Source organism: Chlorocebus sabaeus, chromosome 22, assembly GCF_047675955.1.
Source record: "Chlorocebus sabaeus isolate Y175 chromosome 22, mChlSab1.0.hap1, whole genome shotgun sequence".
NCBI lineage: Eukaryota > Metazoa > Chordata > Mammalia > Primates > Cercopithecidae > Chlorocebus > Chlorocebus sabaeus.
The window spans coordinates 54,443,896-54,469,749 of NC_132925.1; the positions used below are offsets into that span (position 1 = coordinate 54,443,896).

Genomic DNA, 25,854 nt, shown 5'->3' on the forward strand with positions numbered 1-25,854 from the left:
ACTGGATTACCTCATATCAGTTAATAGGAGGCAAACTGGGCAGTAGCCAAGGAAAACAGCCCATTCCTCATCTCTAACTAGAGAGAAAGGAAATTAAACTAGGAACTCTTTGAAAAAAATCCTGAATCTCAGAAACTCATAACAAAACAAAACAAAAAACAGCTTAGGAGAAAACTTGGACCCAAGAAATAGAATCAGCAACTTCTACCGGGCGCACTGGCACATGTCTGTAATCCCAGCACTTTGGGAGGCCGCGGCGGGTGTATCATGAGGTTAGGAGTTCGAGACCAGCCTGGCCAACATGGTGAAACCCTGTCTCTACTAAAAAAATACAAAAATTAGCTGGGTGTGGTGGCACATGCCTATAATCCCAGCTACTCAGGAGTCTGAGGCAGAAGAATTGCCTGAACCCAAGAGGCGAGGTTGCAGTGAGCCGAGATCATGCCACTGCACTCCAGTCTGGGCAACAGAGCAAGCAAGACTCTGTCTCAGGGAAAGAAAAAAAAAAAAAAGAATCAGCAACTTCCAAGTAATCCAAAGTCCACTTCTTAAAGTGACTATATCTTACTCACCTGCTGCGAGTCTGCTGCTGTGCCAGGCTCAATTTTTTTCACTGTCTTCTCTAGTTCAGCCATCATCACACGGAAGAAAACAACAAAAGTGTGCCTAGAAGACGAGAAAAGCATGCATGCCTACGCCATGATGCACTGCCTAGAACTACTTGGGAAGAATCAGGAACCAAAGTATCTTCCTTCCCTACCTCTCTAAATGTCCTTTCACTAGGGTCCTTAGGAAGAGGATGTGGGAGTGGAAAGGACTCAGTAATAGGGACTCAGTAATAGGTCCAAGAAGATTGCCTGTCAAACAATGGAATTAACTTTATGAAAGGATGTGGTATGGTAGTATGGAAAAAGCAGTGAAGTAACAGTGAGAAGATCTGAGTTTGAGTCCTGGTTCTATGTTTATTTTATTGCATGTGTAAGCTTGAGAATTTCCCTAGCTCTCATTTTCCTCAACAGTAAAATAGGGGCAATGATACCAAAGACCTCACAGAATTATCAAAAGGATCAAATGAGATAAAGTAAAAGTGCTTTATAAACTGAAAAGACTACAAATGTTAAGATAACTATTGATATTCTGAGACACAAACCCATTAAGTGAGACATACATGTGAGCACCCTGTTCTCAAGATGGCTAAAATATCTCAGCTGGGCACAATGGCTCATGCCTGTATACCCAGCACTTTGGGAGGCCGAGGCAGGCAGATCACCTGAGGTCGGGTTCAAGACTAGCCTGGCCAACATGGTAAAACCCAATCTCCACTAAAAATACAAAAATTAGCCGGGTGTGATGGTGGGTAACTGTAATCCCAGTTACTTGAAAGGCTGGGGTAGGAGAATCGCTTGAACCCAGGAGGCAGAGGTTGCAGTGAATTGAGATTGCGCCACTGCACTCCAGCCTGGGTGGCAAGTTTTCTCAAAAACAAAACAATACAAAACAAAAACCACCAGGGTCCTCTCAAATGTATTAGCTGAGAGCCCTTGAAAGGAATCCATAGCAAACTCTCTTTATTGAATGAATGATTATATCTACTGTCTATAACAGAATTAGATGAGGAGGAGCAAAGCAGTTGTGTGGAAGCTACATACATTGGACAGTGTGATTATGATTCTTTTTTTTTTGAGATGGAGTTTCGCTCTTGCTGCTCAGGCTGGAGTGCAGTGGCGCAATCCCGGCTCACTGTAACCTCTGCCTCCCAGGTTCAAGCGATTCTCCTGCCTTAGCCTCGTAAGTAGCTGGGATTACACGCCCAGCTAATTTTTGTACTTTTAGTAGGGACGGAGTTTCACTGTGTTGGCCAGGTGGGTCTCAAACTCCTGACCTCAAGGTAATCCGCCTGCCTCGGCCTCCCAAAGTGCTGGGATTACAGGGGTGAGCCACCGCGCCCAGCCTGATGATGATTCTATCTTAAGGGAAAAACTGGAGGAAAGAACTCCCTTACCTGGTCAGTGTAGGGAATGTGGAGGAAGACACATCTTTAGGAGAGTTGATCAGTTCTGGGACACCAACACCAGCAATCTCCTCTATGGCCTTCAGAATGCTATCTGTGTGCTCCAGGTAGATACTGCATTGAGAGTCAAATATTTGACCCACTGATTAACAAAGTAGAATACACTGCAGATTCCTCAAATTCCTCTATGTTCTGAATTAACAATAAGCAGTTAGCTGACAGCATAAAACAGAACCAGAGGATCTTAAGATCCACATGTTCCAAATTGTGTTCATTTTTAACCTACTTCATTGTTTTCAAATTCCCACTAAAAAGGTCGTTTGTCCAGTCTCTGACAAAAAACAGTAGCAAAATAGAAAATGGCTATTTGGCTCATTGGAAGAAACCAAACATCTCACCAGAGCAAAGCATGGAGCTGGTCATTAGAGATGCTGCTCTTCTCTTTATCCCCACTTGGCCACACCTGACAGAGGAATTGTCTGGCAAGGGAAGCTGTTAGAAAAGAAGACAAAGGAATCTTACATATGGGAACTTGATCTCATTCTTGCTTTTCAGGCTTTTGAGGGTATCGATCAAAAGGATTATTAGTTTACATTTACTAAGACGTTCCTGGTCTAACAGGCAACTTACAAAAAGCTGTCATGTTCCTGAACCACTGGCCCTTTTGCCAGACATAAACTCATCTGTCTAAGGCTCAACACGTCCCACCCCAACCCCATCCTGAAACACACAAACATGCAAACATGAACATAAATACAGACACAGAGAAAAGGAATGCTGCTGGGCAGTGGGAAGGCCAATCTTGTTCCTCCTGAGCTGGCCAATAGCAGTGGTCACCTCCAAGATTCAGACCAAACCTTCCCCTTTTAATCAACAGGGAAAAATAAAGGTTTGTTTTGCATTTTTATCTTTCTGATGTGCTGCAAACTAGGATGAGCTGCATTCTAAGAGCTATAACAAAAGACAGTTAAAGAAAGAAGCCAGGGCTGGGCACAGTGGCTCACGCCTGTAATCCCAGCACTTTGGGAGGCCGAGGCAGGCGGATCACGAGGTCAGGAGTTTGAGACCAGCCCGACCAACATGGTGAAACCCCGTCTCTACTAAAAATACAAAAATTGGCCAGGCATGGTGGTGCATGCCTGTAATCCCAGCTACCTGAAAGGCTGAGGCAGGAGAATTGCTTGAACTTCAGAGGTGGAGGGTTGCAGTGAGCCAAGATCGCACCATTGTACTCCAGCCTGGGCGACAGAGCTAGACTCCATCTCAAAAAAAAAAAAAAAAAAAAAAAAAAGAAAGAAAGAAAAGAAAAGAAAAGAAAAGGCCAGGGAAGAGGCTAGTATTTCTTTTACACTTGACCCTGACTTCTCCTGTTTGTGTAGTTTTGTCAAATGTCTCAGATAATTTTTTTTTTTTTGAAAAGGAAGAACATGATTAAACTTAAGCCAAAGAGAAAACTAAGCAATTTTAGCAGAAATCAGTCAGGTTGTTCTGGGAAAATGACCTTCTTGGTTAGCAAGAGGGCCTGTCTGAAGTTATGTGGGGATTTACATGTAAAAATGTCCTGGGAAGCCCCAAGTTTACAAATGTGAGATATTAGTCCTATTCATTAAAAAAAAAAAAAGGATCTGGGGCCCATCACCAATTTTTTCTTTGTTCTGAGTAGAAGCTGTTGATTTCTCCAAAATAACCATCAAAAGTCTGATGAGATAAAGAGCACACTGGAAACTGGGAATGCTTTGATGGAAATTCTGCAAGTAATGGAAGCTCTGGCTGTAAGAAGACAAGAAAAACAAACAAATGCAATAATATCCTATGTATTACAGATATATTTAAATCCACATGACGTGCCCAAGTCCCTTTAAGTGTTTGATGGCCTAATCAGAATCCTCCTTATTTTCAGGTGCTTTAGTAGCAACCCTCTTCAAGCATCTCGGTAGAAAACCATACCTTTGTATGAAAAAAGCCAGGGCAGAAGACAGCCCCATGGATGGAATGTTGGCCTTGAAGGGGTCATGTATGCTGAGAAACCCAAGCATCACGCTAATATGTACAACCCTAGATAAATTATCTGCTCTTTAAAGCCTTAGGCAATACACTGAAAATAATTTTTAAAATCTGGGTTCACAGGCCGGCCATGGTGGTTCATGCCTGTAATCCTAGCACTTTGGTAGGCTGAGACAGGCAGATCACCTGAGCTCAGGAATTAGAGACCAGCCTGGCCACATGGCAAAAATATCTCTACAAAAATACAAAAATTAGTAGGGTGTGGCAGCATGCACATGTAATCCCAGCTACTTGGAAGGCTGAGGCAGGACAATCACTTGAGCCCAGAAGGCGGAGGTTGCAGTGAGCTGAGATCACTCCAGCCTGGGTGACAAAGTGAGACTCTCTCTCTCAAAAAAAAAAAAATAATAAATAAAAATAAATAAAAGAAGAAATAAGGTTCTGACCTATAGACAGGGATGATAAGCACTGACTGCTGACCCAGTGATGGTCTAGGTTATCAAGGGAAGTGAGAGAAAGACCAAGTCAAATCTGACTGAAGGGGGAGGGGGCTGAAAAGCCATGCCCCTGAGATCATCTCACCTCCCTTGTCCACTGCCTACCCCTCAGCCATGTAAGGTCTTCCTACAAGACAAGGGGAAAGAAACAGGTTATCAGTGATAACTAGCTGCTGCCTAATTACCCAACCCTGCTGGGAGACAGTAGGTCCCTGGATAATCAAGGGTTGATTACAGATGGTCAATGTTTTCATCATTATTACTCGAAAAGGCTGAGTTTATGGGCTGATACATTCATGAAGATTTAGCATGATTATTCAAGGCTTCTAATACTTCAGGATTTATCAGAATATATAGATGAGAACACTCGTATATGAGGAGAGTAGCTGAAAATAATTTCCTTTACAACTACTGAAAGATACCCAGGTATTTTCAAGAAAGTTGCCAATCCTGTTCCTAGGAGTTTCTTGGGACAACAATCTTGGCTATGTAGTCTGACTCACCTGAGCAGTTCCTCCAAAGGCTGGCTGTGTTCTCCCTGTTTCAGTCGGCTACTAAGGACATGGAGGGCTGAATACAGTAAATTCTGATTTTCAGGTTGAGAAAATCCACTCCTAAGGAAGTCAAGGTAAGAGAGGTTAGCTTAGTTTCTGGAAAACTACTTGGATAATATTTAAGGATCCTGGCCTCCGGTCTATACCATCAATAGTTTAACAGTTTGAAAAAAGAATTGAGAGGTCAGGCGTGGTGGCTTATGCCTGTAATTCCAGCACTTTGGGAGGCCAAGGCGGGCAAATCACGAGGTCAACAGATGGAGACCATCTTGGCCAACATGGTGAAACCCCGTCTCTACTGAAAATACAAAAATTAGCTGGGCATGGTGGTGGGCGCCCGTAGTCCCAGCTACTCAGGAGGCTAAGGCAGGAGAATCGCTGGAACCAGGGAGACAGAGGTTGCAGTGAGCCGAGACTGTGCCACTGCACTCCAACCTGGTGACAGAGTGAGACTCCAACTCAAAAAAAAAAAAAGAAAAAGAAAAAAGAATTGAAATGGAAAGTACTGAAGTACCAAATTCAATCACAGCTCTAAGTATCAGAGTAGAAATTGAAATACATTCAAAGTAATCTTTCCTGAAGTCTTCACAGGTTTCTTTTCTTCTTTCTTGTCACAGGTGTGAGCCACCACGCCTGGCCCATAGGTTTATTTTCAAGGGCAAAAAGCTCTCCTTCATTCCCTACATTTTAGAGATAGGTAGTCTTCTTCAAAAATATGAGAATAATTTTGTCCAATTGCTAAATCAATGTGCAGCCCATAGTGGTACTTACCCATTCTCCTACATTAACCAGTCAAGTCTTGACATTTCTATCTTTGGATTACCTTTCATATTGTCCCTTCCTTTCCAAGTCCAGACCATCATTTTGGCCACGTCCCTATCAATACATGTGTAGATCATAGTGACACATTTTGAATGTTCTTTTTGCATCCCTTTTCAATCTGTCCTGCACTCTGCTGCCAGAAGGGTTTTCCTAAACCACTGCTTTCATTGCATCATGGCTATGATCATAAAACTCCAAAATGGCTTCCCTGGACAACATTTAAATTATTCTGCCTAACTTTTGACGCCCAGCACAATCTGACTTCCTAGATCTTCTCCTCTAGAAGCATTTTCCTGATCACCAGTGATAGTAATTCTTCTTTTCAACAAATGTATTCTGAGGGCCTATTAGGTGTCAGGTTTTATGTCTACCATAGCTTCAATGAGATATAATTGATGTACAGCAAACTTCATGTATTTAAAATGTTGAATTTGGGCCAGGTATGGTGGCTCATGCCTCTAATGCCAGCACTTTGGGAGGCTGAGGCAGGTGGATCACTTGAGCTCAGGGGTTCGAGACCAGCCTGGGGGCAACATGGCGAAACCCTGTCTCTACCAAAGAAAAACAAACCAAAAAAAGCAAAAATTAGCTGGGCATGGTGGTACGTGCCTGTAGTCCCAACTGCTTGAGAGGCTGAGGTGGGAGGATTTATAAGCCTGGAAGGCAGAGGTTGCAGTGAGCTGCGATTGCGTCACTGCACTCCAGCCTGGGCAACAGAGCAAGACCCTGTCTCAGGGAAAAAAAAAAAAAAAAAAAAGCCGGGTGTGGTGGCTCACATCTGTAATCCCAGCACTTTGGGAGGGTAGATCATGAGGTCAGGAGTTCAAGATCAGCCTGGCCAAGATGGTGAAACCCCGTCTTTACTAAAAATACAAAAATTAGCCAGGCACAGTGGCAGTCGCCTATATTCTCAGCTATTCAGGAGGCTGAGGCAGGAGAATCACTTGAACCTGGGTGGCAGAGGTTACAGTGAGCCGAGATTGCACCACTGCACTCTAGCCTGGGCGACAGAGTGAGACTCCGTCACACACACACACACACACACGTGCGCACACGCACACACACAAGCATAAACAAGTTTAGAATATACTATGTAAAACCACAGGCTAAATTGCTAAAAATATTCCTGTACCAGACCCTGGTGGATATATGCTTTCATTTCCCTTGGTTAAATACCTAAAGACGGAATGTCTGAGTCACATGGTAGGTACACGTCTAGCTTTTTAAGAAACTACCAAACTATTTCCCAATATGGATGTACTATTGTAAAGTCCCCCTAGAAGCATGTGAGAGCTTGTTGCTCCACATTCTCACCAACACTTGGCATGCTAAGTCTTTTTAATGTAGCTATGCTAGTGAGTGTGTTGTGCTATCTCATTGTGCTTTTAATTTGCATTTCCTTAAGAAGTAATAAATAAACATCTTTTCACGTATTTATTCTAATTATTGCTTTTATAATTTTTAGAGATGGTTTATTTTCTGTGTTAACTTCGCTGGGCCATTGTGCCCAGATTTTTTTTTTTTTTTTTTTTTTGAGACAAGGTCTGGTTCTGTTGCCCAGATTGGAGTGCAGTGTTGCAATCTTGGTTCACTACAACCTCTGCCTCACAGGCTCAAGCCATCCTGTCACCTCAGCCTCCTGAGTAGCTGGGACTACAGATGCATGCCACCATGCCCAGATAATTTTTGTATTTTTTGTAGAGATAGGGTTTTGCTGTGCTGCCCAGGCTGGTCTCGAACTCCTAAGCTCAAGTTATCCACCCACTTTGGCCTCCCAAAGTGTTGGGATTACAGGCATAAACCACAATGTCAGGCCCCTTTCACACGTGCCATCCATAAGTCTCTTCGATAAATTGTTCAAATTTTTTGTCAGGCACTGCTTTTAAGTACTGAGGATATTAAAATGACAGACATCTGCCTTCATGGAGCTCAGAGTCTAGCAGGAAAGACTGCTGAACAAGTAATTATAATAAAATGAGATTAAGTTTTATCACGAACGGATACCAGAGTGTTAGAAGAGAACTGGGGGTTAGAGAGGCAGGATGGATGCTTAAGTCTAGATCTCAAGAGATGTGATGAGTCAGAAAAAGTTGGGGATCAAGAAGAGTGGAGGTCCTGGCAGGAGAATGAACATGTGTAAAGCCTCCCACATAAAAGCTATATGGGGTGCTGAAATTAACTCAGTGAGGCTGGAGGCAGAGTATAATATAATAAATGGAATAGCAGGAGTCAGAAGACCTAGAGGCTAGGTAAGAGAGTTTTAACTCAAGAAAAATCTAAGAGCAATCAGAAATCCAAATTGGGATAGGATCAAATTGGGTTTATGTTAGGAAGATCACTCTTACTGCCATGTGAAGAATGGACTGAGAGAGGCCAAGTGTGAACCTAGCCCAGTCCACGTTGAGAGATAATGGGAGTCTGGAAGCAGTGGAGAAACAGGGACAGATGGCTATCTAGATGTTATTTATAACAGAAAATAAAATCAACAGGATTTGGCAATCAGATGTGGGAAAAAGACGGTGGAGAGCAGAGGGAGGGACAAAGAATAACTCCTGGTTTCTGGTTCAGGCAACTGGTGGTACCATGTACTAAGCCAGACAAAGCTGAAGGAGCGTGCTAGGGATGACACATTCCATTTTGGATGTGGAGTCTGAGGTGTCAATGACACATCTAAGGAGGTGTTGAGTAGGCAGTTGGATATAAATGCCTATAGCTCAGAAAATAAATTTTGGCTAAATTTAAGCTTGGGTAGGATTGACCAGAAATCTTGTATAATGAGAACAGAGAGCCCAAGGTCTGTCCCTGATGAACAAAAGTATTTAAGGGGCACACCTCCCTTAGTTCTACTTTTGTTCATGTTGTACCTTCCACCTCCTTCCTTTATCTCTCTAAAGGCCATGTACCCTTCTGGGGTTCCCCCGAGTCCCACTGTTTCCATGAAGGTATCATGGAATAGTCCAGCTCACACTGTGTTCAGCTCATCACCAAACAATCTGGAATTAAAGCATGCTAAAGGAAACTGGACTGAGGATCAGATGGCCAGATCTGTTATATGTTAGCTCATCAGCAAGTCACCTAATTTGTCAAATGGTTAACAATAGTGACTCCAAAGGACTCAGAGGGTATAAGATCAAATGAAATAATACAGACAAGAACACTCCCACAAAATTAAAGAACCATATTTACATAAGGTTTTTGAACCTTTTCTTTCTTTTCTACATTTCAGTGCCTTGGTGACTGTTAAGTAAAAGCAAGTATATAATCATTTCTCTCCACACTTCCCACATACTTACCAAGCAAAAAGCCCATGAAAAATCTGCAGCAGCCTTTGATAGCAGGAAGACATTATGTGGTACTCCTGAACTTTCATTCCTGGTCCATCAACTACACCGTGATTCTCAGCAGCTAAACACTAAAAATAAAAATGATTTTAGGACAGTTGCTTCAGTAATTGTCCTCATTTTCCTTTTTCTCAGTCAAAAATGAAACCTCATATTTGCTTAGTGGCTTCTAAGTCTAGGCTTCTGACCTGAAAATAGTTGTGAATGTTCTCCAGGTGGTTACACATTGGGGTCACCAGTTGAAAAACACAATTAACAATTTCTTGGGCAGATCTCTGTTGGAGATGTGAGAATCCAATATTCCGGCTTCCTTTGTTCTATAATAAATTCAGAGTTATGAGTGAAGAAATTGCTGGATAGCTTCTCAGAAACTAAGGGTTCGCAATGGAGTCAAGTCAAACCTGTGTCACCAGGTAGGAGCGGATGGGAGAAATGAGTTGTTCACCTAAGACTATATTCTAACAGAGGGATAAAAATCTTGCTCCATCTTCTAATGACTGAGAGATTGGCTTTTGTAGAGGAGGAACAGTGTTTGATTGAGACATATAGCCCTATCATAACTAATCAGATAAAGGTCACATAAAAGTAGAAATCATTTAGGTTGACAAATGTAGAGCAATAGACTCCTTCTTATAACTTTTTTTTTTTTTTTTTTTTTGAGACAAGGTTCTGCCCTGTCACCCAGGCTGGAGTACAGTGGCACGATCACAGCTCACTGCAGCCTTGAATTCCTGGGTTCAAGTGATCCTCTCACCTCAGCCTCCCAAGTAGCTGAGACCATAGGCACATGCCAACAAACATGGCTAGTTTTTGTAATTTTTGTAGAGATGGGGTTTAACCGCATTGCCCAGGCTGGTCTCGAGCTCCTGAGCTCAAGCAATCCACCATCTTGGCCTCCCAAAGTGTTGGGGTTAAAGGCGTGAGCCACTGTGCCCTGCCTCCCTCTTATAATTGAAAAACAAACAAATAAAAAAATGTAAAAGCCTGGGTAACATGCTGAAACTCTTATTTACAAAAAATACAAAAATTAGCTGAGTGTGGTGGCACATGCCTATAGTCCTAGCTACTCAGGAGGCTGAGGTGGGAGGATTACTTGAATCCAGGAGGTGGAGGTTTCAGTGAGCCAAGATTGTGCCACTACACTCCAGCCTGGGCAATATAGCAAAGCCCTGTCTCAAAAAGTAGAGCCAATAGTGAATACAAAGAAGAATGAATTGCTGAGCACTGTGGCTCTCGCCTGTAATCCCAGCACTTCGGGAGGCTGAGGCAGGCGGATTACGAGGTCAAGAGATCGAGACAATCCTGGCCAACATGGTGAAACCCCGTCTTTACTAAAAATATAAAAATTAGCTGGGCGTGGTGGCGCACGCCTGTAGTCCCAGCTACTCGGGAGGCTGAGGCAGGAGAATGGCACGAACCCGGGAGGCGGAGCTTGCAGTGAGCTGAGATCACTTCACTGCACTCCAGCCTGTGTGACAGAGTGAGACTCTGTCTCAAAATAAATAAATAAATAAAGCAAGATGAATACTGTCTGGCAATACGGCTGCACCCATGCTACACAGTGACCCAAACACAAAGCCAGAGAAAGTGACAACTTTTTCATCACTAATACCTCCTCTGTTCCCAAATCCACTAAGCCCAAGTCGTCTGCTTCTGCCTATACTAACCTTGAGAAAGGGGACTCTCCTGGCAATAGGAGGTGTCAGCATACTCTCCAGCTTCTGGGAGAGATCTTCTAGCAAGAAAAGTAGCTCAGGGGGCCCAAGTTGCACAACTTCTGTCGCCTGTCACATGGAGGAAAGGATTAGTTCCAAGAATGTCCTAGTCATTTCATGATAATTTTTTTTCTTTCTTTTTCGTAAATGTGCAGTGGCAAGATCACAGCCATTCCAGCCTTGAACTCCTGGGCCCAAGTTATCCTCCCATCTCAGCCTCCTGAGTAGCTGGGACTACAGGCACACGCAACCATGCCCAGCTACATTTTTTTTTTTTTAATTAATAAGAAATGAGGTCTCACTATATTGCCCGAGCTGGTCTCAAACTCCTGGGCTCAGATGATCCTTCTGCCTCGGCCTCCCAGTGTGCCAGGATTACAGGTATGAACCAGCACACCTGGGCTCAGCTAATTTTTAAACTTTTTTTATACAGATGGGGTCTCACTTTGTTGCCCAGGCTGGTTTCAAACTCCTGGGCTCAAGCAAACCTCCTGCCTTGGCCTCTCAAGGTATTGGGATTATGGACAGGCATGAGCCACCACACCTGGCTATTTCATGTTAATACTTCCCAATGGGTGAAAAAAAATTTCTTTTTTGAGACAGAGTCTTGTTCTGTCTCCCAGACTGGAGGGCAGTGGCATGATCTTGGCTCACTACAAGCTCTGCATCTCAGGTTCAAGCAATTCTCCTGCCTCAGCCTCCCAAACAGCTGGGATTACAGGTGCCCACCACCAGCCTGACTAATTTTTGTATTTTTAGTACAGACGTGTTTCATCATGTTGGCCAGGTTGGTCTCAAACTCTTGACCTCAGGTGATACACCCGTCTCGGTCTCCCAAAGTGCTGTGATTAGAGGTGTGATCCACCGTGCCTGGCCGGGTAAATAATTTGACTTTTATTTATTTATTTACTTATTTTTGAGACAGGGTCTTGCTCTGTTGCTCAGGCTGGAGTGCAATATTGTGTTCACAGCTCACTGCAGCCTCAACCTCCTGGACTCAAGTGATGGTCCCACCTCAGCTGCCCAGGTAGCTGGGATCACAGGTGTGCGTCACCATGCTTGGCTATTTTTTTTTTTTTTCCTTTTTTTTACTTTTTGTAGAGACAGGTCTCACTGTGTTACCTAGGCTGGTCTCAAACTCCCAGTACTTTGGGAGGTCAAGGCGGGCAGATCATTTGAGCTCAGGAGTCTGAGACCAGCCTGGCCAACATGGTGAAATCCCCTCTCTATTAAAAATACAAAAATTAGCCAATGTGGTGGTGGGCACCTGTAATCGCAGATACTTGGGAGGCTGAGGCAGGAGAATCGCTTGAGCTCAGGAGGAAGAGGCTGCAGTGAGCCAAGATCGCGCCACTGTACTCCAGCCTGATGGACAGAGCAAGACTCCGTCTCCAACAAACAAACAAAAAAACTAGCTGGGTGTAGTTGGGCATGCCAGTGGCCCTAGATACTTGGAAGGCTAAGGCGGGAGAATCACTTGATCCTTGAATCCAGGAGTTCAAGGTTGCAGTGAGCTATGATCTTGCCACTGCACTTTAGCCTGGATGACAGAGCAAGACTCTGTCTCTAAAAAGAAAAAAGAGGCAAAGGAGGAAATTGCACCCATCTCATATAAAGGATAGCTATTATGCTCTGTCATATAATAAAGTCAAGCATGTCCAAAATAAATATTCTGAATAGTAAAATAAGAATTCAAGACAGTATAGTTTAGAAGACATACTTTTTCTCTATAAATTCCTCTGTATACCTTTCCAGTTGTGGATCCAAGATGCATTTCCTAAATATCCTGTGATTAAAAAAATGACTTTGAATGCCACATGCAGAGTTTGGGGAAAAAAAAAAGACTAATTCAAGGGAATTTCACTTTTGTCTGTTCATTAAATAATCCTTTCATACTTCTCTTCCTCTAATGTTTTGCTACTATTAACTCTGGGCAGGATCCCAGAGTGATCCTAGTGTAATAACTACATTACACTGCCAGAAGCAGAATGGGTGAAATACAGTCTCACTGCAAACTGCTCACTCAATACACATTTATGTGGAATCTCCTAAGGGTGAGATGACGTAGAAAGATTAAAAAAAAAAAAAAAAAAAAAGAGATATGGCTGGGTACAGTGGCTCACATCTGTAATCCCAGCACTTTCGGAGGCCAAGGTGGGCGGATCACAAGGTCAGGAGATCGAGACCATCCTAGCTAACAACGGTGAAACCCCGTCTCTACTAAAAATACAAAAAATTAGCTGGGCAAGGTGGCGGGCGCCTGTAGTCCCAGCTATTCAGGAGGCTGAGGAGGCAGCAGAATGGCGTGAACCCAGGAGGCAGAGCTTGCAGTGAATGGAGATCGCGCCACTGCACTTCAGCCTGGGCCACAGAGCGAGACTCCGTCTCAAAAAAAAAAAAGAAGTGAGAGGTTCTGCCTGTGGAGGAGAATGGAGAAACAGTCTTATTTGGGATGAGACGGGCTACCTCTAGAGAAAATTATTTTACAAAAGCAATTAAAACAGGCCCTAAGGAATATGGGTTCAATTTTAAGTCTAGCCTTGGTGGTTTCTTTACTGTAGCTGAGAAAGGAGGCTGTATTTGACTGTTTGTCTTGGGGACTTGTAGACTAAGTGTCCCTGGTTTTTTTCAATGTGGACCTCACTGTCTGAACTATTAAAAAAATTAATAATAAGGCCGGGCGCGGTAGCTCAAGCCTGTAATCCCAGCACTTTGGGAGGCCGAGACGGGTGGATCACGAGGTCAGGAGATCGAGACCATCCTGGCTAACATGGTGAAACCCCATCTCTACTAAAAATACAAAAAACTAGCCGGGTGAGGTGGTGGGCACCTGTAGTCCCAGCTACTCAGGAGGCTGAGGCAGGAGAATGGCGTGAACCTGGGAGGCAGAGCTTGCAGTGAGCTGAGATCCGGCCACTGCGCTCCAGCCTGGGCGACAGAGCGAGACTCCGTCTCCAAAAAAAAAAAAAAAAAAAAATTAATAATAATAAAGCTATGGTACTGCTAGCTATTTCCACTTCTTCAATTAGATTAGAAGCTATTTGAAGGCAAGCATCACGCTCTATGTACTACTGAAATGCAACTACCTTAGGACTCAGTAAGCATCTGTCGGGTGCTGAACAAATGTGAAAAAGTGAAAAGGGCAGTGACCTCTAAGAACCAGAAGAGTGCTCCTCTACAAAAATAATGTAAGTAGCTTATTAGCAGTAGTAGTAGTAGTAGTAGTAGTAGTAGTAGTAGTAGTAACCTAAACGTAAGGATCACATCATTGGCATATTTTATGTCTGACACATTTTTAAAATCCTTATGACTTACAAACACCAATATGATAAGGATGATTATTCATCATTACTTTCACATATAAAGGCTTATAAAGTCAGTCTAACTTCTCTCCTCAGTGTCACAGTGTTCTTTGTGAAATAAGAATAGACCTGAGGAACTTTGTGAAAGAAGATTAAATTCTGAGATCCTAGCCTGTCACTTACTTCAGTGTGCATTTCAGTATCTAAGATGAACTTGGTCACAAGTCCACAATGTAGAATAGAGAAGACCTCAATGTCCAGCTCTCGGAAAAAAGCATGGTAATTATGTAGTAACAATGATGTCTTTTCTTCCTTCCCTGTGAACTCCTATGGGGAAGTCACGGCAACAAAGAGAATAAATAAATCTTCTATATTAATCAAATTTTAATAAAAACTTCAAAGTGCAAATATGCATTTATTTAATGCAAAAAATTATATTTTTATTATCATAACAAATTTATCTAGCAAAAGTCCCTAAATATTCCCAAGACAGAGCACCTAATTTAAGATGGGGATACAAGTCACACATCAAGACCCTTAGCTGGTTTCTATTTAGGGATGATCTAGTAGGCAAATCAAGGCATTTAGGTCTAGTGTAGAAAACTGTGAGCTGGCCGGGCATAGTGCTTCATGCCTGTAATCCCAGCACCTTGGGAGGCTGAGGCGGGTGGATCACGAGGTCAGGAGTTTGAGACCAGCCTGGCCAAGATGGTGAAACCCCGTCTCTACTAAAAGTATAAAAATTAGCTGGGTGTGGTGGTGTATGCCTGTAGTCCCAGCTACTCAGGAGGCTGAGGTAGGAGAATCACTTGAACACAGGAGGCGGAGGTTGCAGTGAGCCGAGATGGCACCACTGCACTCCAGCCTGGGTGACAATGCAAGACTCCATCTCAGGAAAAAAAAAGAAAAAAGAAAAAAAAAAGAAAAAAAACTGTGAGCTTAGGGGCCAGAATGGTCTGGCTTCAAATCCTAGCTCCAGCATTTATTAACTGTGTGACTTTGGGCACTTGTCCTCCCTGGGTCTTAGTTTCCTTATTCATTAAATGTGGTATTAATATTAAACTTGGGCTCTTAGAGAAACTATACCTAATAAATATACAATAAATGGTAGCTGATAAACAGAAATAATTGGGATCCATGTGGTCCAGGCAATTTCAAACACATGAAACTCATTCTGCGAACAGTACAAATGTAAAGTAAAAGGGAACTAATGATAATCAAGTACCTCAAGAGAGAATTCAATGTATTGCTGGGGTACAAAAAAGGGACTAAAACAGTCAAGAAAATAATTAGAAAAAATAGTCAACAGTGTGTGGCAGGAATAAGGACCTACAGTCTAATCTGAACTTTGCTACTAAGGAGATTACTCCAAGGCCTAGGAGAGTTTTGGCTTGCTGTTTCCTAATTTTTTTTTTCTTTGTAAAATGCAGAGAATAAAGTTGGGGTTCTGTTACTCTCATTTGGATGTCACAAACCTTCATGGATACCCATCATTCTAATACCTTGTTCAGCTGGCCTCTATGAGATGGTGTAGGGTCACAGTCTGAATTTTTCTCTTCTGAAATTGTGTCAGAGGAGGATGTCTTGCTACCATCTGCTTTTTGTTTCCTTTCTTTTATGTTAAAAAGAGAAAAATGACTCAAGTAATTAATAATCATGTCAGCCAAATATCATTGCCCTCAGAAAACAACCTGTTGGGAACTGCCTAGAGGTAGAAGAGGTAATTTTATAACCCTAAATTACAGTGTATTTATAAATCTAACAAAGGGTTCAGTTATACAATTGCTCCAATTATTTATGCCATGATACACATAACTTTTAGGTTAATTCAATGCAGCTCATTTAGAGACAGAAGATGAGGAAAAGAACATACTTACCTATTTTTCCTTTCTTTCTGATTTTTGCTGAAATAGCAGTAACAGTATGAGGTGTTATATCTAAAGTTTCCACGTCAAAGTTTCCAAGAGGAGGGATATAGTCTGGGGTGACTGAAACAAAGAGCAGGCTGAAGCTCAATGAGTACCAATTACACGCCACCATTAGACTTGAAATTCAGTCACTCCATTGGCTAAAAACTAGTTTCCAAAATTACCAGGTGTGGCTGAATGCTTATAAGACATATTCAAGTCATCTGACATTGTTTTGGTATAGCAAAATGGCCAGAGATAACATAAAAATATCATATTATGATCAATTATCATAAAACAACTTTAAATAATGATATATAACTAACAAACAGATAAAAACTAAAACAAACATTTAAAATATAAATGGTGGCCAGGCAGGATGGCTCACGCCTGTAATCCCAAGCACTTTGGGAGGCCAAGGTGGGTGGATTACCTGAGGTCAGGAGTTTGAGACCAGTCTGGCCAACATGGTGTAACCCTGTCTCTACCAAAACTACAAAAATGAGCAGGGTGTGCTGGCAGGTGCCTGTAATAGCAGCTACTCGGGAGGTTGAGGCAGGAGAACTGCCTGAACCCAGGAGGCAGAGGTTGTAGTAAGGATCTTATTCATTCTATCTAACTATATTTTTGAACCTATTAACCACCCTACCATTTTTCCTAGTCCCCCAACCACCATTACCCTCCCCAGTCTCTGGTAACCATCCTTCTACTCTATCTCCATGAGTCAAATTATTTTAATTTTCAGCTCCCACAAATATGTGAAAATATGTTGTGCCTGGCCTATTTCACTTAACACAATGTCCTCCAATTCCATCTGTATTATTGCAAACAACAGGATCTCATTGTTTTTTATGGCTGAATAGTACTCCATTGTGTATATGTACCACATTTTATCCATTCACCCACAGATGGACACTTAGGTTGCTTCCAAATCTTGACTATTGTGAATAGCACTGCAATAAACATGGGGAGTGCAGATATCTCCTTGGTATACTGATTTCCTTTCTTTTAGGTATACACCTATCAGTGGCATTCCTGGATCATATAGTGATTCTATTTTTAGTTTTTTGAGGAAACTCCAAACTGTTTTCCATAGTGCTTGTACTAATTTACATTCCCACCAACAGCGTACAAAGGTTCTCTTTTCTCCATATTCTCACCAGCATTTGTTATTGCCTGTCTTTTGGATAAAAGCCATCTTAACTAGGGTGAGATGATATCTCATGGCAGTTTTGATTTGCATTTCTCTGATGCTCAGTGATGTTTAGCACCTTTTCATGTATCCACCATTTGTATGTCTTGTTTTGAGGAATGTCTATTCAGACCTTTTACCCATTTTTCAATCCAAATAAATTTTTTTCCTATCTTTATATATCCTAGTTATTAATCCCTTGTCAGTACATAGTTTGCAAATATTTTCTCCCCTTCTGTGGGCTGTGTCTTCACTTTGGTGTTTCATTTGCTATGCAGAGGAAAGGAACTTAACTTTTTAACTTAATGTGATCCAATTTGTCCATTTTTGCTTTGGTTGCCTGTGTTTGTATGGTATTCCTCAAGAAATCTTTGTCCACTCTAAAGTCCCGAAGAGTTTTCTGAATGTTTTTTGTTATTGTTGTTGTTAGTAGTTTCATAATTTGAAGTCTTAGATTTAAGTCTACAATCCGTTTTGATTTTTCTATATGGCAAGAGATAGGGGTCTAGTTTCATTCTTCTGCATATGGATATCCAGTTTTCCCAACACCATTTATTGAAGACAGTGTCCTTCCCCAATGTATATTCTTGGCACCTTTGCTTAGAATGAGTTCATTGTAGGTATATGGATTTATTTCTGGGCTCTCTTCTGTTCCACTGGTGTATGCATCTGTTTTTATGCCAGCACCATGCTGTTTTGGTTACTATAGCTCTGTAGTATAATTTGAAGTCAGGTAATGTGATTCCTCCAGTTTCATTCATTTTACTCCGGACAGCTTTGGCTATTCTGGGTCTTCAGTGGTTCTATATAAATTTTAGGAATTTTTTTTTTTTCTATTTCTGTGAAGAATCTCATTGATATTTTGATAGGGATTGCCTTGAATCTGTAGATTGTGTTGGGTAGTATGGAAATTTTAACACTATTAATTCTTCCGATCCATGAACATGAAGTATCTTTCCTTTTTTTATTTGCTCTTCAATTTCTTGCATCAATGTTTCATAGTTCTCATTGTAGTGCTCTTTCACTTCTTTGGTTAAGTTTATTCCTATTTTATTTGTAACTTTTGTTTGTTTTATTTGTAGCTATTGTAAATGGATTACTTTCTTGATTTTTTTCAGATTCTTAGTTGTTGGTGTACAGAAATGCTACTCATTTTTATATGACGAGTTTGTATCTTGCAACTTTACTAAATTTATCTAATAGTTTTTTGATGGAGTCTTTAGGCTTTTCCAAATATAAGATCATATCTGCAAACAAGTGTAATTTAACATTTTCCTTTATAATTTGGATGCCCTTCCTTTCTTTCTCTTAATTGTTCTAACTTGAACTTCCAATACTGTATTGTATAATAGTGGTATTATATAAGTGGGTATCCTTGTCTTGTTCCAGATCTTAGAGGAAAGGCTTTCAGTTTTTCCCTGTTCAGTTTAATAGTAGCTATGGGTCTATATCCAGTTTTCTGAGGGATTTTTTTTATGATGAAGGGACGTTGAATTTAAAAATATTTTTTTAAGCATCAAGTTAAATATCAGGTGGCTTTTGTCCTTCATTCTGTTGATAGGATGTATCACATTGATTTATATATGTTGAACAATCCTTGCACCCCTGGGATAAATCATCCCATTTGGCCATGATGAATGATCTTTTTTTGTTTGTTTTTGAGATGGGAGTCTTGCTCGGTCACCCAGGCTGGAGTGCAGTGGCGCAATCTTGGCTCACTGCAACCTCCGCCTCCTAGGTTCAAGCGATTCTCCTGTCTCAGCCTTCTGAGTAGCTGGGATTACAGGTGCCCACAACCACGCCCGGCTAATTTTTGTATGTTTAGTACAGACAGGGTTTCACCATGTTGGCCAGGCTGGTCTCAAATTCCTGACCTCAAGTGATCCACCTGCCTTGGCTTCCCAAAGTGCTGGGATTACAGGCGTGAGGCCACCTCGCGCCTGGCCGATATTTTTAATGTGTTGCTGAATTAGGTTTGCTAGTATTTTGTTAGGATATTTGTATCAACATTCATCAGGTATATTGGCCTGAGGTTTCTTTTCTTTTCTTTTTTTTTTTTTGAGAAGGAGTCTCACTCAGTCACCCAAGCTGGAGTGCAGTGGCGCGATCTTGGCTCACTGCAAGCTCCGCCTCCTGGGTTCACACCATTCTCCTGCCGCAGCCTCCCAAGTAGCTGGGACTACAGGTGCCCGCCACTACGCCCGGCTAATTTTTTTTGTATTTTCAGTAGAGACAGGGTTTCACCGTGTTAGTGAGGATGGTCTTGATCTCCTGACCTCATGATCTGCCCGTCTTGGCCTCCCAAAGTGCTGAGATTACAGGCATGAGCCACCACACCCAGCTGAGGTTTCTTTTTTTGATGTGTCTTTGTCTGGTTTTGGTATCAGGGAAAGCTAAGCGCTTTATTGCCTCACTACTGGCCTAGTAGGACTACCAGTATAGGACATGTCCCTTACCTGCCAAGTACTTTTCCAGGATTATTTGCAGTTCTACAATGTGCTTTAACCGGGTGAGCACCTTCCCCTTCATCTCAGGTGACGTTTCCTGGCAGAAGGCATTCACAATCTGCAAAGTACAAATTACACTGTCATACTTCCAAATGTTCAGATTTTAACCTTGTTTGTATTATTTATCCAGAGCTGAGAGATGTCTATGAAAAGCAGGATCTTTGAGTTTAGTCTGTAATAGAACTGTCCTCAGCAAGGTGGTATAGAGAAAAAAAATTTCTGGGCCAAAATATAGGAGATTCAGCCAGGCGCGGTGGCTCACGTCTATAATCCCAGCACTTTGGGAGGCCAAGGCAGGAGGATCACTTGAGGCCAGGAGTTCGAGACCAGTCTGGCCAACATGGCGAAAGCCCATCTCTACCAAAAATACAAAAATTAGCTGGGCATGGTGGCACATGTCTGTAATCCCAGCTACTAGGGAGGCTGAGGCAGGAGAATTGCCTGAACCTGGGAAGCGGAGGTTGCAGTGAGCCGAGATTGAGCCACTGCACTCCAGCCAGGGTGACACAGCAAGACTCCATTTCAAAAGAACAAAAAGTGAAGGAGATTAGGCTTGTGACCTTAGTTTTACTTATTACTAGTTATGTTACAAGCTGGAATAGCCAGAGAGCACATAATTTGGTGAAACAAGTTCTATTCTGCTCCTTACTGACTGTGTGACCTTGGCTGAGTCTTTAACCTTTCTAAGATTTTCTTCATAAAGAAATGAGTCCAGCACTTGGTTCAGTGTAAGTACTCAAAAATTTTTAATGACTTTGAACTCCCTATACTTGAAATTCATTTGTGTAAAATGAGGACAATAGTATTCCTGCCCATATCACAATAGAGATGTGGTAATCAAATAAGCTCATTCAAGTGCATAAACATTCCTGAAATAACATGTGAGAGGAAGACAGTGAGATAGAGACATAAGATGTTGTCATCATTGTCATTATCACTAAACACAAATATGTTCTAATGGGAGGGAAACTACCACCACTCACTGAATCAAAACAGTAGGCATATGCCTGTGCTAGGATGGACAGTAGTTCTACAGTGAAGAAGGTGAGAAGGTCATTCTAGGCAGAAGGCAGCTTGGAGGAAATAAAACGTGGGCAATGTGAAGTGAATTCTAAGTATTCTGATTTGGCTGCATAAGGAGGTTCATATAATTGAGGAGTGGTGGGACATAACAGCTAGAGAAGCACAAGGGGGTTAGTGCTTGGTGAAGACTTCTAGGGAATCTTGAAAGAACTAAGAAAATAGTTTTGAGAAAAACTACGGACAATAAGTGAAACATCCTATTAACTCTGCTTACCTCTCGGAACCAGTTGAGAGTAAGAAATAGGAGAGAACACATGAATGCACGCTCTTTAGCAGACATGGACTCCAGCCTCTCTCCAGGCTCCAGGTCAGTTAGGAATATAGGACAATCTAAGAGAGAACAAACATTTCCAACTACCTTTAGTGCAAGCCAATAAAACTCTGGAGCTGGCTCTCCTTGCTATTTACTTTCCCCTTTAACTCATATTTGAAGGCCAAGATCTGATTAAAATATTTGCATATCATATGGCAATCAACAAATATAATTAGAAAGTTTTTGTAACAATTGATTTGTTAACATAATGGGATTCTGTATGCACTATTTTGTCTTTGGAATTCCAATGCTAAACTACTCTGTTGAGGTTAAAAAATTATTCCTTCCCACATATACCATGTACTGATATGCCCTTTCCCTAAGTTTACCAAAGAAAGAGTACAAAGAAGAAAGGATCTAATGACTTCATCCTATACCTAGTAGACCATCAATCTCCTCCAAGTTTCCGTTATGCTGTCTCTCCACACAAAGTCTCAGTAATCGGAAATAGGGAGCCAGGCACAGTGGAGACACCAATCTGAGAAGGAAAAATAAATTTCTAGACCACACTTAAAAGGTATATGACTCTATGTACACAGGAAGCACAACTTTTTTTTTGAGACAGAGTCTTGCTCTGTCACCCAGGCTGGAGTGCAGTGGTGTGAACTCAGCTCACTGAAACTTCTGCCTCCCAGGTTCAAGCAATTCTCCTGCCTCAGCCTCCTGAGTAGCTGGGATTATAGGCGCACGCCACACTGTCCGACTAATTTTTGTATTTTTAGTAGAGACGGTGTTTCACCATGTTGGCCAGGCTGGTCTCGAACTCCTGGCCTCAAGTGATCCACCCGCCCCAGCCTCCCAAAGTGCTGGGATTACAGGCATGAACCACCATGCTCGGCCACCAACTTTTTAAGAATTTTCCTCAAAACAAGTGTCTACTTTTAAGAATAAATGGCAAAGAACTTAATGGATGCTCCATTAAGAAAAGAAATATAATGAGCTGAATCATAGGAAGGCAGAGGTATGAGGAATAAAAGTCCATGTGTTAGGAGAACCAGAAATAAGATAGAAAGAGAATATAAGAGAGGCGGGGATAGCACAGAATGTTCAAGGGAGGGAAAGAATAAGATACAGAAAAGAAGGTAATCTCAGAATATCTGTTGGCTCACACAAGGCAATATAAATCTCAAGCCAAGGGTCCAAGAAAAACCAAGGAATCTGCCGCATCCTCCCTAAGCTCTCCAAATACCATTTGTCCTGAGAGAAACTTTTTTGACTCAAGTTCCCCACCAAGAACTGTGGAATTCCCCATGAACATTCAAAACACTAACAGGTTTAGAAAAGAAAAACTATACTGACTTTTGGCCTGATTCCTGTGGAGTCACCGGACCCCCATCTTTTGCAAAGTCCTGAGAAAACAGCAGCGGCAGGAGGTTGATGGCGATCCCATCCTGAGTGTTGTATTCTTCCAGTCCGTACAGCGCTTTCACAGGAAATGGAAAGTCACTGCGGAGAAAAACTAGAATCTGATGCTGCAGCTCAGGAATACGCAAGGCTACAGGGAAAACCACTAGAGCAAACCAATTTCAAATACAACATCATGGGGAGAAATTAGAAACAGAAAAACAAACAGTGAAACTTTTAGGAATTTTGGAGCTAAGGGTGCAGGGGTGCTGGGGTTGGGAGGAAAGAACCTGTGGGACTGGGCAGCTGTGGCTGAGGTCAAAGGTATTCTGAAGTTTGTATCAGCTACTGACAGAATTGATGTAACTTCACCAGTACAACCAAGCCAGCAGGTAAACAATACCTACCCTTCTGGAACAACACAGGAGTCCACTACGAAGGCATCCTGGAAATCATTGCAGATGGTATGCCCAACACGTTCCTTCAGGAAGCAAACAAACAAAAAGGGCAGTGCAGGGTGTACTTGCTGTAGAGCCCTAGATAAATTACTCTTAACCTTTCTAAGTCTCAGTTCTCTCATTTCTAAAAAGAAAGTAATAATAAGTATCTCATTTTTGTGAAGTAGAAGAGAGTGCATAAAAAGCACTTAGCACAAGGCCTAGCATAGAATAGGGCTCTCAGACAGATAGTAGCCATCATCATTAACAAAGTCAATCTCTTCTTTACTATTGTTATTAAGTGAAGGAAGCCTCAAAGAGCCCTGAGACAGGGTAGGGCAGAAAAGCCTTTCGCAGTTAGAATTTAGGAGAGGTCACAGGATAATCTATTTTCACACTGCAACAGAAAGACCTGAAGAGTATAGTAAAGCAGTTCTTATGCTTTATTGCTTTAAGAAAAGACAACTGGCTTTACCAGGGCTTTTGGATCCAGCTTTTCTTGTTGGATCAGGTTGGCAAATTCATCATAGTAAAGTGCAGAGGCCTGAGGAGACTGCTCACTGCAGGAATGAACCAACTGCAACAAGGAGGTCACCTGGAGCAAAGAGGAAGAATGGTTTAAACCTTGGGCTGCCAATCCTTCCCAAACTCCATTCGCCCCATTCGAGACTGTTTTTTTCACTTTCTGATTTTACTGGCAAAGCTCTACTTCTCACTTGAAGTTTTCCTGAATGTTCTGACCTGTTTGTCTCTTTCTGATATCATCCCTTTCGCAATCTGTCAGACACTGCAGCCAGATTAGTTTTTCTAAAGCAAAGCTTTGATTTTGCCATTTCCATGCTAAGAAACCCTTAAGGAATACCTCTGCCTAAAGAATGAAATAAAAATGTATTGCTTTACATGCAAGGCTCTCGGTTTTCTCTCTCAACTAGCTTTTTCTTTTTTTCTTTTGAGACGGAGTCTTGCTCTGTCGTCTAGGCTGGAGTATAGTAGCATGATCCCAGCTCACTGCAACCTCCACTTCCCGGATTCAAGCAATTCTCTTGCCCCAGTCTCCTGAGTAGCTGGGACTACAGGCACCTGCCACCATGTCCAGCTAATTTTTTTGTACTTTTATTAGAGACAGGATTTCACCATGTTGGTCAGGCTGGTTTCAAACTCCTGACCTCAAGTGATCCTCCTGCCTTGGCCTCCCAAAGTGCTGGGATTACAGTCGCAAGCCACCGTGCCCTGCCTGAACTAGCTTTATGTCCCACTTTCCAATTATATACTTATTTGTCCCCATGCTTCAACCAAAGTGTTATTCCACAAACATGGCATATCTTTCTTGCTAAGACTTTATAATTAGAGAGATCAAATGGATATAGAAATAAATGCAACCAGCCCAGGAGTGGTGGCTCACGTCTGTAATCCCAGTGCTTTGGGAGGCTGATGGGGGTGGATCACCTGAGATCAGGAGTTTGAGACCAGCATGGCCAACATAGCGAAACCCTGACATGGTGAAACCCCGTCTCTACTAAAAATACAAATTTAGCCGTGGTGACTCACGCCTATAATCCCAGCACTTTGGGAGGCCGAGGCAAGTGGATCACTTGAGGTCAGGAGTTCAGGACCAGCAGGGCCAACATGGTGAAGCCTCATCTCTACCAAAAATATAAAAAATTAGCCGGGTGTGGTGGTGCATGCCTGTAATCCCAGCTACTCTGGAGGCTGAGGCAGGAGAATCGCTTGAATCTGGGAGGCGGAGGTTGCAGTGAGCTGAGATCTTGCCACTGCACTCCAGCTTGGGTGACAGAGCGAGGCTCTCTCAAAAAAAAAAAAAAAGAAAAGAAAAGAAAAGAAAGAAAAGAACTCACCTGTGTGCACTGCTCATTGCTCAGGTTGGCTCTCTCTTGGGTCAAACTACATGATTCACTTCTAAAAACAAAGCATTTTAATTTCACTTTTGTAATATTTTGTAGCAACTGCCAATAAGTTTAAGAATTCTGACTTCCCTAGGGTAGGGTAAAGATAAAAGTGCATAAAGGCAGAGAAGAGTATTTATTTTGTCCATACAAAATACAGATTAGAGCAAAGGATGGTTATTTTATATATTTTTTTCTTTTCTCTTTTCCGTACATATTTTTTAAGGGCAAATTAGCAATAATTAGAGGAAGCACTTAATTAGTGTATATTATGTGCTAGACATTTCAACGATTCTATGAGGTAAATCCTATTATTATCCTTATTGCAGATGAGAGTCTATAAAGGCAGAGAAATAAAGTAACTTACCCAAGGTAATTCAGCTAATTTGACCCTGGGCAAGCAGTATGGCTTCAGTGAAGGAACTCTTAACCAATACACTCTGCAACCTCTTCCCATTATTAATGTGTGTCACAGGGGAACAATGACTATCTGAGCCGGTGGCAGCTGGGGTAGGGTTAGGGGGAGAATTTACTAAGACAGTTGTAGGTAAAAAAAGACAAGATTTCGCCGGGTGCGGTGGCTCACGCCTGTAATCTCAACACTTTGGGAGGCCGAGGCGGGCGGATCAGGAGGTCAGGAGATCGAGACCATCCTGGCTAACACGGTGAAACCCCGTCTCAACTAAAATACAAAAAATTAGCCGGGCGCAGTGGCGGGCACCTGTAGTCCCAGCTACTCGGGAGGCTGAGGCAGGAGAATGGCGCGAACCCGGGAGGCGGAGCTTGCAGTGAGCCGAGATCGCGCCACTGCACTCCAGCCTGGGCGACAGAGTGAAGACTCTGCCTCAAAAAAAAAAAAAAAAAAAAAAGACAAGATTTCTTAGAGAAAGTATAAAAATACATTGCAAGAAAGCAATGGGC

At 42.2% G+C, this 25,854-nt stretch overlaps 1 protein-coding gene across 7 annotated transcripts in view; it reads right to left on the minus strand.

The window, feature by feature from the left end:
- The window catches only part of FANCD2 (FA complementation group D2), a 73,689-nt gene that overhangs the window by 9,903 nt on the left and 37,932 nt on the right, over positions 1-25,854 (minus strand). For 6 of the 7 annotated variants that reach the window (XM_038003588.2, XM_038003586.2, XM_038003590.2 and 3 more), the window contains exons 20-37: positions 24,886-24,946; positions 23,505-23,624; positions 23,000-23,073; positions 22,548-22,694; positions 21,626-21,726; positions 21,150-21,265; positions 19,802-19,910; positions 16,124-16,234; positions 15,749-15,858; positions 14,430-14,573; positions 10,897-11,013; positions 9,418-9,546; positions 9,182-9,300; positions 5,016-5,126; positions 3,651-3,781; positions 2,410-2,503; positions 2,003-2,125; positions 573-666 (exon numbers count right to left, since the gene is read on the minus strand). In XM_038003588.2, coding sequence (XP_037859516.1) covers positions 573-666; positions 2,003-2,125; positions 2,410-2,503; positions 3,651-3,781; positions 5,016-5,126; positions 9,182-9,300; positions 9,418-9,546; positions 10,897-11,013; positions 14,430-14,573; positions 15,749-15,858; positions 16,124-16,234; positions 19,802-19,910; positions 21,150-21,265; positions 21,626-21,726; positions 22,548-22,694; positions 23,000-23,073; positions 23,505-23,624; positions 24,886-24,946 — 2,011 coding nt within the window. The remainder of the gene's footprint in view (positions 1-572; positions 667-2,002; positions 2,126-2,409; positions 2,504-3,650; positions 3,782-5,015; positions 5,127-9,181; positions 9,301-9,417; positions 9,547-10,896; positions 11,014-14,429; positions 14,574-15,748; positions 15,859-16,123; positions 16,235-19,801; positions 19,911-21,149; positions 21,266-21,625; positions 21,727-22,547; positions 22,695-22,999; positions 23,074-23,504; positions 23,625-24,885; positions 24,947-25,854) is intronic. The other variant, XM_073009861.1, reaches the window with a different exon arrangement.